We start from the raw sequence: 12,671 nt of genomic DNA on the forward strand, positions 1-12,671 counted from the left end.
ATGAGAGGGACGTGCTTTTTAAACTTTTTAACAGTGAAAATATGAGCAGCAAATTAACATAGGCCATTGTAAATGTTAGATAAATAACAATTCATATTTAAATAGAGAAGTAGCCCAAAGGTTGGAATTTAGGACCTGCGAGAACATAATTCTGGGCCTTTCTTTCCGACTCAGCCAGATGGGCGTCTCCCGGTTAAATGAGCTTCTCTATAGAAGCGGGTAGGGTATTCCCACACAATGCAAATAACTTCCACTCACTGTCTATGTTCGATGGGCATTCAAATAATAAGGCTTTGTAAATAGTATAGCACAGACGTTATTACATAGTAGGCTGTGCTTTAGGTCGGCTTCCTCTGGTTTGCGCTCGAGTCAGATACCTAGGCCTATTATATGTGGCCGAGGGCTACTTTACACGTTTACAGAATTCCTCTAAAGAGGAGGGGGTGAATTGGATGCCACACACCTCCCCCTTCTGAACAAGCAGAAGCTACGTCCGCACTTCTCTCTTTCTGCATCTATAGACGGTAGCCAACGGAGAAGTCACGGCGAATTCATCCGTCTGTTTTTCATACTTTAACAAAACACCAGGGAATACGTTTATAATGGAGTCAATATTTGCGTTAATATTGCTCTGTGTAACGGGAACCCATGTAAGCAGTAGCCCGGGCCCGTTAGAAGATGTGGTTATTGATCGGTATGACATTCCAAGAGTTTGTCCCAGAGAAGTGCAAACGGGAGATTTCGTTCGTTATCATTACAACGGTACCTTCACCGACGGCAAAAAGTTCGATTCAAGGTAAGCTACGACGCACGACTCGCTTGTATTGGTCTATTGACATAGCCTTGCCCTGCTTTGATGCTCTTCTGCACTGATTCCTGCATCTGATTCCTGTGCAAAAACATTCTGTGCTGGCTGGAGGACATTTTCGTTTAACTATGGTCTCACGCAGTTGGCCTGTTGCAGACGTGTCCTACCTCTAAATTTGCAGCCCCTCTAAGCAACCATTTTGAAACTTTGTATCGAAGATCCTGCGCTTCATAGATACATTGTAACTTTATCCCTGCGCTGTGCATTTTTGCACAGATACATTGTAACTGCCGTGTGAGTTGGTGCGTGTCATGCGCATCCTCGAACGAGGCCTATGTAGCGCTCAGCACAATATCGTTCAATGGTGTTTACTACTACGAAATGCCACGCACACTCAATGCAAAGACGAACAGCTGAATTCAGTTGGTTGATAGGCTGGGTGAGGCTTTTTCTTAAAATGCCTGTTTAGTTATTTTACGATGGCCTACTTTTGTGTTTTGTTCATTACTTATTTTATTATTTGCACACAACCCATTCAGATATGGTTAGATACATGGTTTACAACCAGTTAAAATGAATATAAATAGTCTAATATAATAATAGGAATAGAACAGAATAACTTGACTAGACCCCGCCTACCATTGAAAGAAATATAATCTTTGTAATCTTGAGGAATGTCTCTTCTATTCTCTCCATCTAACCTCTCTTCTACCCATCCCCCCTTTCAGTCATGAACGTGGTGCAGCCTTCAGTGGGCAGGTGGGACTGGGGCGTCTCATCACTGGTCTGGACAGGGGAGTTCAGGGCATGTGTGTCAATGAGCGCAGAAAAGTTACCGTCCCCCCACACCTTGCCTATGGAAGCATAGGAGCAGGTAACAACTCATTTAATTCTCTTATATGACCTTTACAGTTTACATAGGGCCTGGCGCCAGATGGTGTGCCCTGTACAAACTAAATTCCACAAATAGTTATCCTCTGATGCTGGCCCCAGTCGTATATTCCAGTGGCACACAATGAATTCCCAACCTGTCTCTCTCTCCTAGGTGATGTGATCCCTGCTGACACTGTGTTGGTGTTTGACGTGGTTCTGCTCGACATCTGGAACACAGAAGACAAGGTCCAGACACGCACCCTCAGCAAACCTGAGAGCTGCAAGCGCCTCGTGGAGGCTACTGACTTCATCCGTTATCACTACAATGGCACACTGCTGAACGGCGTGCCCTTCGACTCCAGGTGGGGTCCATATCTACTCTCAGTCATGCTGTATGTGTGTGTGTGTGTGTGTGTGTGTTAACCCGTTCCGTCCATGTCTCTTTCAGCCACTCTAGGAACGGCACCTATGACACTTACGTGGGCATGGGCTACCTCATTAAGGGCATGGACGAGGGTCTAATCGGCATGTGTGTGGGAGAGACACGCACCATCATCATCCCACCCTTCCTGGCCTATGAGGAGAAGGGATATGGTAACTACTAGTAACCACTGTTTATAATCCCTAGCCTATGAAGAGAAGGGACATGGTAACTACTAGTAACCGAAAGGTTGCAAGATCGAATCCCCGAGCTGACAAGGCAAAAATCTATTGTTCTGCCCCTGAACAAGGCAGTTAACCCACTGTTCCTAGGCCGCCAATGAAAATAAGAATTTGTTCTTAACCGACTTGCCTAGTTAAATGCAGGTAAAAATATATTACAGATGAAAAACAATGTTGTGGACCACTCCCTCCGAGGAAGTAAGATTTGCATTGGGCTGTGTACAGATAATACAATTGACTCTAAACACCCATCCTTCTCTTCCAGGCACTGTGATTCCATCCCAGGCCACCCTGGTGTTTGAGGTCTTCATGATTGACCTGTTCAACCCTAAGGATGACATCGCCGTGGTGGTCAAGGAGGTGCCTAAGACCTGCACCCGTAAAACAGTGGTGGGAGACTACATTCGTTACCACTACAACGGCACCTTCCAGGACGGCTCTGGCTTTGACACCAGGTAGGAACGGGTTTAATACATCTACTGTCAAACCAAGACTTGTGTGAGTGAAAGGGCGCATTGTAAAGACTGACACTAATTTGCATTTGCTATGTTTCCTCTTTCTGCAGCTACCAGCGCAACAGCACATATAATACCTACATTGGCATGGGCTATGTGATCCAGGGCATGGACAAGGCCCTCCAGGGGTTGTGTATTGGGGAGAAGAGGCGTGTCATCCTTCCTCCTCACATGGCCTATGGGGAGAAGGGAACTGGTGAGTATGTGGCTCTGTGGCATTGGCCAAAGGTTTTGGGGTGGGAGGAGTCAGAGTAGCATTTACATGTCTTACTGTCCAGTGGCCACGCCGAGTCTTGTCCCTGCTCCTATTCAAATTCCCTTCTTCTTTTTTTTTTCTCTCCTCCTCCCCCACTCTAGGAGACCTCATCCCTGGCTCGGCTGTGCTGGTCTTCGACATCCACGTTATCGACTTCCACAACCCTAAGGACCTCATTGAGATCAAGGTGACCAGCAAGCCCAAGAAGTGCAACCTGACCAGTGAGGTGGACGACCTGATCCAATACCGTTACAACTGCTCCCTGATGGACGGCACCCTGCTCTACTCCTCGTGAGTAGGAGCGCCTCCTGTCCATCGCACCGCCATACTGCAACGCCACACTGCAACGCCTGATCCAGTCATGTAATCTAATCACCCCTGGCTACTTGTCTGACTGATATCACTAGGACTCCACGCCAACAGACAGGAAGACTTATCAGCTACTTATGTTGTGTAGAAAGGAAAATATATGATACAAAATATAACCAAGACATAGAAACCAGCCATATTACTGTATCTTACATATTATATACATCTTACAACGTAGAAAGTATAGGGCTACATACTTAATTCCTACGGACTGATAGCACGTTGGAGCATCGGTGGGGCCTTGATCAAGATCTCCCTCCTCTTCCAGGGACCACTATGAGAATGCCCCCATCACCACCCTGGGAGCCAACAAAGTGATTGAGGGTCTGGACGAGGGCCTGAGGGGCATGTGTGTGGGAGAGAAGAGAGTGGTGATCGTCCCACCCCACCTGGGACATGGAGAAAATGGAGGTGAGGGAATGAACTAGTCATGATCACTTTCATCTTGAAACCCAGAACCAAATCCTGCGTGGCGATATCTTTCGTTTGGACATTCCAATATTCCAACACTGTTTCTATGTCTCTCATCATGCTCTCCCCTCCATGTCCCTGCAGCCAAGGGCGTTCCCAGCAGTGCCGTGCTGCACTTTGAGCTGGAGCTGTTGGACCTGCAGAAGGGAGTGCCTGACGGCTACATGTTTGTGTGGCTGGGGGACAGCCCGGATCCCCTGTTCCCTGCCATGGACCTCAACAAAGATCTATCTGTCCCTCTGGAGGAGGTAAGATAACACACGCCAGACATTTAGCATGATCCATCAATCAAAGTCAGGATTCACCCAATAAATTCTGCCCTTTGCTTGGTAAGACACTGGTAACATCCTTGTGTAGGTCAGGACAACAAGTCAGGTGATCATCTAAAACTGCAATTATTCTTTAAACGATGTAGCTCTTGAAAGGACAACTCTCATATTTCTCTCTGCTCTCTCTAGTTCACAGCCTTCATAAACCTCCAGGTGGCAGAGGGCACAGGTCGCCTGAGGCCAGGGATGGATGCTGACGGCATCATCAAGGACATGTTCAACAACCAGGACCGCAACAGTGATGGCAAGATAGTGGCTGAGGAGCTCAAACTGAAGGTGGAGGAGGATTCTGACAAGGCCAGACATGAGGAGCTGTGAGGGGGGTACAGCCGGGCAGAGGGGTGCGGGGACGGAGAGAGACACAACAGACTGACAGACTATGCAGACTATGCAATTAGGGGGTTACCAACTAGTGGAGCTCTTAAATACATTTTATTATGTAGAAAACACAGAAGGTTGGTGGCATCTTAATTGGGGAGGACAGGTAATGGCTGGAACGGACGAAGTTGAATGGTATCAAATACATGGTTTGATGCCATTCCATTTGCTCTGTTCCAGCCATTATTATGAGCCGTTCTCCCCTGAGCAGCCTCCACTGGTTGAAAATAACCCAAAATGGTCCATACTTATTTAAACGAAGGACTGCTTCCATGTGTTGTAAATTGCCTTATGAAAATGTGGTTCATCTATACTTTTTAAAAATAACTTATTCTGCAGTCTTGCATCATTATGTTTTCAAAAAATGTTTGACTCAGACACATTTAGCTAAAAGCACTTTCATTGAACTACCTTGTCAGCCATTTGGGGTGGTCCTTCTTCCCAGGATGCAATGCAGTTGGTTTCAAAATGGCTGATAGGAATAAATGGCTGTCTCCCACCCCTCCCCTTCTTCCCAGACATGAAAATTATGTTAAGACTGTAGGTTGTATATTTTAAGAGTGGCTATTTTGTACAATACAAGATTGTGTAAGTGCCTTGCATTGTAGAATATACATCACATAATAAACATCATCTGTTTTCTAATAAAAACCTATAAAAAATGCATTGTTTCCCGTGTTTGGGATCCATGTCCATTGTCTAGGGATTGTGTAGGCTGGGAATAACATTAATATATAGTTCCCTGGGAATGGCATCAGTAGTGATTACAGAATTGGATTTTGGCATGTTTTACAAAAAGGAAATAGACCTAGATGAAGTGAAACAAGGGTTCGGTGGCCACATTTTATTTACAGTTGTGGAGAGGTTATCCTGTTCTGCCTACATATCTCATACAGGAGAAAAATACAATGTAGCGAACACACTGTCCCCTCAAAATACAATGTAGCGAACACACTGTCCCCCCCAGTAACACACGTCTCAAGGGAAATGTACGACCAGATTCTTGCGTACTGTACCAGTGACAACGTTATTTAATATGAATGGATTTCCACTTCAAATCTTTAAACATGTAACTGGGTGAAAATGTTATACTATAATTTGGCAAAACATACTAATAACAGCAATAGAATCAGATGCCTTGGCTGTACCAAGAACTAAAAAACTCCATTATGTGGCAATTAAATGTTTTGCCGTCATACAAAAAATTTAAAGTACTAAATATTCAGATGTTCTTCACCATAAACCGAATAGGTCAACCATTACTTTTACAGGACTCTAAAAGGCAACAATTGGACTCTAAAAGATACAACATAATCAAAACTCTGCTGTTTTACAGAAAGTGATGGCATTTCAGAGAAAATATAAACATGGCAAATATTCAATTCTATTACTTTTGTCATGTACTTTCGATGTATCAAGGCTAAAGGTGGATGGATTTTTGAGACCAGCATGGAGTGATACTGTAAATGTCAATATATACACATGGCTCGAATTACTATTACTTTGACCACATGGTGGCACTGTGGCGCCAAAAAAGTCAATTGTAAAACGTAGCCACGCACACAACCCTATGCCATAATACTGTGACACAGTCTCATCAGATTCCATACTGATGATATCCACATAAAACAGTAGTCTATTGTTAAGAGCTGAAAATAAATAAGTGCCTAACATGAACCTAATTTACTGTAATCATTCTCATTGAATAGACACTTCTCAAAAAAAAAAGGCGAGAACAAAGTCTCACGAAACAAAAAAAATGGCGTATAGTGTATAGAACACTAAGATAAAACACTGGCATTTCAAACTGACACGGCAAAAGTCAAGTTAGATTGCCCTCTATCCTGTCCTCTTTCCCTTTATATGACAAAGATAGGTCCCACATGACAAACAAACCATAACTCATTCAACTTTCATCTATACAGAGAAGACAACATCTAGATCTAAACAACAGCACCCACATGCATACATACAGTACCAGTCAAAAGTCTGGACACACCTACTCATTCCAGGGTGTTTCTTTATTTGTACTATTTTCTACATTGTAGAATAATAGTGAAGACATCAAAACGATGAAATAACATATGGATGGAATCATGTAGTAACCAAAAAAGTGTTGAACAAATCCCAATATATTTTATATTTGAGATTCTTCAAAGTAGCCACCCTTTGCCTTGATGACAGCTTTGCACACTCATGGCATTCTCTCAACCAGCTTCATGAGGTAGTCACCTGGAATACATTTCAATTAACAGGTGTGCCTTGTTAAAAGTTAATTTGTGGAATTTCTTTCTTTCTTAATGCATTTGAGACAATCAGTTGTGTTGTGACAAGGTAGGGGTGGTATACAAAAGATAAGTCCATATTATGACAAGGACAGCTCAAATAAGCAAAAAGAAATTACAATCCATTATTACTTTCAAACATGAAGGTCAGTCAATGCGGAACATTTCAAGAAATTTGAAAGTTTCTTCAAGTAGAGTCGCAAAAAACCATCAAGAGCTATGATTAAACTGGCTCTCACGAGGACCAACACTTTGGTCCTCTCACGAGGACCAACACTTTGGTCCTCTCATGAGGACCAAAGGAAAACCCCCTCTAAGTTCTTTAGAGTTACCAGCCTCAGAAATGGCAGCCCAAATAAATACTTCACAGAGTTCAAGAAACATACACATCTCAACATCAACTGTTCAGAAGAGACAGCATGAATCAGTCCTTCATGGTCGAATTGCTGCAAAGATACACTACTAAAGGACACCAATAAGAAGAGATTTGCTTTGGCCAAAAAACACAAGCAATAGACATTAGACCGGTGGAAATCTGTCCTTTGGTTTGATGAGTTAAAAGTTGAGATTTTTGGTTCCAACTGCTGTGTCTTTGTGAGATGGTGAACGGATGATCTCTGCGTATGTGGTTCCCACCGTGAAGTACGGAGAAGGTGTGATGATGTGGGGGTGTTTTGCTGGTGACACTGTCTGTGATTTATTTAAAATTCAAGGCACACTTAACCAGCATGGCTACCACAGGATTCTGCAGCGATACGCCATCCCATCTGGTTTACACCCCGCTGGACTATCATTTGTTTTTCAACAGGACGATGACCCAACACACCTCCAGGCTGCATCAGATGACCTGGCCTCCACAAACACCCAACCTCAACCCAATTGAGATGGTTTGGGATGAATTAGACCACAGAGTAAAGGAAAAGCAGCCAAGAAGTGCTCAGCATATGTGGGAACTCCTTCAAGACCGTTGGAAAAGCATTCCAGGTGAAGCTGGTTGAGAGAATATCAAGAGTGTGCAAAGCTGTCATCAAGGCAAAGGGTGGCTACTTTGAAGAATCTGAAATATAAACTATATTTTGATTTGTTTAACACTTTTTTTAGTTACTACATGATTCCAAATGTGTTATTTCATAGTTTTGATGTCTTCACTATTATTCTAAAATGTAGAAAATTGTAAAAATAAAGAAAAGCCCTTGAATGTGTAGGTGTGTCCAAACGTTTTACTGGTGCTGTACATTCCTCATATGTAGACAGAGCATACATATCACCAGTAACGTTTCTCTCCCCACAAACCCAATACACATTTACCAGACGGGGAAGTCACCTAGTTTCCCTGTTCCATTTCAGTTGGACTATTGATGGTTCGTAAACAATTGAGAATGTGACCGTAGGGTTGCTGAGTAGAGTAAATCAAATCAAATTGTAGGACTATAAAGGATGTTGCTCTCAAGTTGTAAGTGTTCAACAAGGATTCAACTGGAGGAGCGTGGAAGGGCGACAGTCTGGAATCCATCCCAGCGACCCACACAAACAGCCATTGGAGCTTTAGTAAAAGACCAAAAACAATACCATTCTGACTTGGCTCATGGTATTTGACTACTGGCACTTCCTGAGCAAGAGCTTCCTAAACCAGCACGACATATTTCCTGTAGCGTCAGAACGCTCGTTACTGATTGGCCAGTTAGATGAAGTTCATGGTCAGGTCACTTGGTGCTGGTGAGGTGGAGCAGTAGGGCGTTCGGCACTTCCATGGTCTCATCCTTCACCAGCACGATGTCATAAGCATTCAGGTAGGACGTCTTCCTCTCCTCCACCTGAGAAAGATCATGCAGAGAGGGAACGGTTAACAAGGGGTCAATGTCCAACGACATTTAAACAGTGCTTGAACAAGCTGACTGTGCATTAAAACAAGTCAATTGCCTTAAAATACAACTTCGGAGTAAAAACAGTAGGTAAAAACATGACTTCTTGCATGGTTGAGGGTTTATTAGGGTGGGAGAGAGAGATCTTTGGTGTACGTGTAGCCAGTACTACCCTACCTTGTCGTTGAGGAAGCCAATCTTGAGGATGTTCTCCATGCTGTGCACCCCATCAGCCATGGTCAGGTCCCCCAGAGAGTCTCCCACCAGCAGGACGTTGTGGCGTGACTTGAGCTCCTGGAAGTGGCCCGTGTTCAGCAGAGCTCCCTCCCTCTTGTTATAGATGTGGATCAGCTCCCCTTTGAAAGCCTTCAGCACTCCCTGAGAATGAGGGACACCAATGGGTTGAATCCTCATTCCAACCACTAACCTTTTGCCCAGTCTTTGCGTCGTCACCAGCATAGGAAAAGCGCATTTAATGCAATGAAACTAAGTGTTTTCATGACAACCCCCTCTCCCTACTCAACTCCATAGAGGCTACATGTATTGTATATTCTGTGGTTTGTGTGTCAGCGATAGCCTACTCACAGTCTCATCAAAGTCCATGTAGTTGGAGAAGACCTTGACGTTGGGGTGAAAGACCCCGGCCTGGCGGATCACCTCCTCCAGCACGTCTCCTAGCCCAGCAGAGAAGATGAGCAGAGGGATGCTGTGCTCCTGCAGGTGGTCAAAGAACAGCTGGTAGCCCTCCCTGGGGGGACAGCAGCATAGATAGCGCTGTAATCACTACCATTATAGTCATCATCCTGGTCGGCATTAACATTATTGACTTGATATGGCTTCATAATTTGGTACCATCTATGCTATCGATGCCTTTACACTACTAAACAGCCATAATTGTGGTTTGGCAACAGTAGCAGGGTCTTCTCACCTGAGCATAACATCGGACTCCTTCACCATATCCTTCAGCAGGTCTTTCCTGATGCGCTGTTGCACCAGAAGAGTATGGGCTTTAGTCCACCTATGGGATGCATGAAACAAGGGGATTGGTAAACCCCATCAGTCCCGAGACCCCAGCAAAAATCGCCTTTTCAGTTATCTGACTTTCATTTTTCTGCATGTCCAGCGCTTATATTTAGCATCACAATGAAGTGTTTTACCATTTTATTTTCAGGACAACCAGGGCTACAAGTAGAACACAGAACAATTTGACATAAACAGTGGCATTCATGAGTTTTATTGACAAATGTCAATAAGAAAAGAAAGCCTGCTGAAGCAAAAAACTCATAAAAATGAATTGATATGAATGCTGTAGAGAAATTGTTTACTCAGTGGCAAATGAATATCCAACTAGTCAATGTCAACTGTTTGGAGTTGTGAGCTACGTGAGCTTATTACAGTATTATAGACACTTTGTCCAAGAATTTCCTACGATATTCTATGTAGAAGAACCCCTTACATTCTAACGACTCTTCTGTAGCTTGTAAGCGTCATAGAGCAAAGCGTGTGAGTTCGTGAGAGTCTCAGCTTTTCATCGATAGCTTTTCACACAGACTAATGTTTGGACGCAGAAGACTAAGACGAATCCGATGGTACAACCCATAAGTCTGTAGCTTAAACATACAATGTTTAAAACGGGTTAGAAGTTTTTAAAAATGTGTCAGTATAACAGTGGGACTCATTGGTTAAATGAGACTGCAGGGAGGCGCCTATGTTTGATGTAGAACAGAGGGTATTGGTCAGTTTGACAGCAAAGTGATGTGTTACTGGTCGAGAAGGGCAGTGATTGGCTCAGAGAGCTGTGACTCACCACTCCACCATGAGTGGTAGCTTCTCCTCCGCTGTCCGTTTGGAATCGATCTCTATGGGGTAATATGTGTTGAGCAGGTCCTTCAGCTGAACCGAGGGAGAATGGACAACACTCAGAAAGGATAAACGGGCTAGTACGCATCTAGAAAAGACAGTTATTTTCCACTTATTTAAGCAGTGAATCTTGTGTCATCGTTTTTCTAATCTACACAACTTTATCTGCCAAATCACAGGAAGTTCTGTCATGTGCTCTAGTTGTTCTTCTGATTAAATATACCTGTGCTTTGCACTCCTCACTGATGAGCTTGCTGTTGTCCAGGATATCTATACAAATAATACAGATGCGATCATCATCATTCTCATGGGCTTGTCGAAAAAAACACCAGTGACAAGATATGGATCGCTTAACTCTACGTACACATTAGTATCTTCTCCGTACAATCTATCCCAGCTTTTGTACTTACTGTGACTGGTAGGGCACCGCTTCCCATTGTAGGCAAACCGTGTGAGGGTCATGTCGAAGTCTGAAATCACCTGAAAAAGCAAGAGACGTTGTCAACATATTATCAAGCAAACATCTCAGAATAAATCAAAACACTTGGGTGTGGTACCCATAGAATTATATATACAATCCTAATTGAATAGGATCTCTGTGGTGGGACCTGAATCGTGCTGGTGCCAGCCTTCTGCATGGCCTTGATGATCTCCTCCACCCTCCGAGGGTCCCTCATACACACTGAGGGACTGGACAGCTCCGGGATCTATGGAGGAGGGAGACAAGGAGTGAGGAGAGAAAGAAACAGAAGAGATAAATATTTCTCCACTACATTGTTATCATTTACCAGACACTCTTATCCAGAGTGACATACAGGAGCAATTAAGCTTAAGTACCTTGCTCAAGGGCACATTAACAGATTTTCCACCTAGTTGGCGCAGAGATTCAAACCAGCAACCTTTCGATTACTTACCCAACACTCATAACCATTAGGCTACCTGCCGCCCCTAAACACTTATGTGATGATAAACTCTCATATTCACTGAAGGCCACTGTGCTTGCTGCTGTTTACAGCATTTACCATATACAGAGCACAGATTAAAGTGATTTCACAGCAGCCTAGCTTTGGGACACAACATCGGGAGCCCGTGTATTGGTTGGATCAATAACGTCACATCACAGACTCCTGATGTTGTGTCCCAAACCTAACAGCAGTCCTGCTGCGGATAACATCGTATGCATCCAGCTGATACATTGTTAGAATACTGTACTGAGGAGCTGTAGCCTAGAGAGATCTTCACATATCTATCGCATGACATCCCCTCATGTGCAGCTGTTGTCACAGCTAGGACTTGAATTAATGGATTCTTACACTAGGGTAAACTAATACCCCAATCACATACTTAACAAGCATGAACAAGTACTCTGTGTGATTTTACTTTTTGGGATTGTAATGTTATGTCACTGTCACATAACTAGCAATAGAAATTAGGCAGGTAGTTTGTAATAACTAAAGTTACGTTTAAATAGCTAGCTAGCCATTTCAGTCATTCACTCAGTGGCAATCAGGAAAATAAAGTACACATACCATTTTCTAGAGAGATGTTGTTTAATTCAACAAAAGTCCAAAGATCCAAACGATGGATCTAGCTAGAAATTCAATCAATGAGTTATATAACTAGCTAGCTAGCATTTAGCTATGCTGCAATAACCAGTCTACACCGAGGGCTCGCATTTGCTGGTATAAATTGAGGAAGTAAGTGTGTGCGTTTAACATCTTCCCCAGTACCACAAAAGCAGTATTACATGTTCCTAATATAATTTATGTTCTGATAGAGCAGATTAAGAAAGTATTATGGCAAATTGTGTGCTTCTATTTATTCTTAATTCACGTTCTCTCTCACTAAATCTGAAATGGACTGTATTTAATAACACGTATTATGTAGTGTCAAATATTAGTGTTAAATGACTGTTACACATTCACTGTACCATCAGTAGGCATATAAATCAGATAGATCAAATGAAACACAAACTTTTTATGACAAGTGAGGCTGATGCTCT

The 12,671-nt window shown here is 43.2% G+C and overlaps 2 protein-coding genes across 3 annotated transcripts; one reads left to right on the forward strand and one right to left on the reverse strand.

Annotated features, from left to right (window-relative positions):
* The first annotated feature begins 211 nt into the window (after window positions 1-211).
* Window positions 212-6,335, forward strand: LOC139421158 (peptidyl-prolyl cis-trans isomerase FKBP10-like). 2 transcript variants are annotated; one of them, XR_011635596.1, is made up of 11 exons: window positions 414-796; window positions 1,537-1,682; window positions 1,854-2,043; window positions 2,130-2,275; window positions 2,610-2,799; window positions 2,910-3,055; window positions 3,217-3,406; window positions 3,753-3,895; window positions 4,040-4,203; window positions 4,414-4,768; window positions 4,843-5,328. XR_011635596.1 is itself a non-coding variant. In XM_071171766.1 (10 exons), the coding sequence occupies exons 1-10, from the start codon at window positions 603-605 to the stop codon at window positions 4,600-4,602; spliced, it is 1,698 nt and encodes a 565-aa protein (XP_071027867.1). In that variant the 5' UTR covers window positions 212-602; the 3' UTR covers window positions 4,603-6,335. The 2 variants fall into 2 exon arrangements, 1 of the variants encoding a protein (XP_071027867.1); XM_071171766.1 differs by having other exon boundaries at window positions 212-796; window positions 4,414-6,335.
* On the reverse strand, window positions 5,476-12,377 carry LOC139421160 (cytosolic 5'-nucleotidase 3-like). The gene is made up of 9 exons (XM_071171769.1): window positions 12,199-12,377; window positions 11,278-11,376; window positions 11,080-11,149; window positions 10,893-10,939; window positions 10,617-10,702; window positions 9,738-9,827; window positions 9,395-9,557; window positions 8,987-9,187; window positions 5,476-8,761 (listed from the first exon to the last, which is right to left on the reverse strand). Exons 1-9 carry the CDS (start codon window positions 12,199-12,201, stop codon window positions 8,651-8,653), a joined length of 870 nt encoding a protein of 289 aa, XP_071027870.1. The 5' UTR covers window positions 12,202-12,377; the 3' UTR covers window positions 5,476-8,650.
* Between the last annotated feature and the right edge of the window lie 294 nt (window positions 12,378-12,671).

This window comes from Oncorhynchus clarkii, chromosome 12 (assembly GCF_045791955.1).
Source record: "Oncorhynchus clarkii lewisi isolate Uvic-CL-2024 chromosome 12, UVic_Ocla_1.0, whole genome shotgun sequence".
Classification (NCBI taxonomy): domain Eukaryota; kingdom Metazoa; phylum Chordata; class Actinopteri; order Salmoniformes; family Salmonidae; genus Oncorhynchus; species Oncorhynchus clarkii.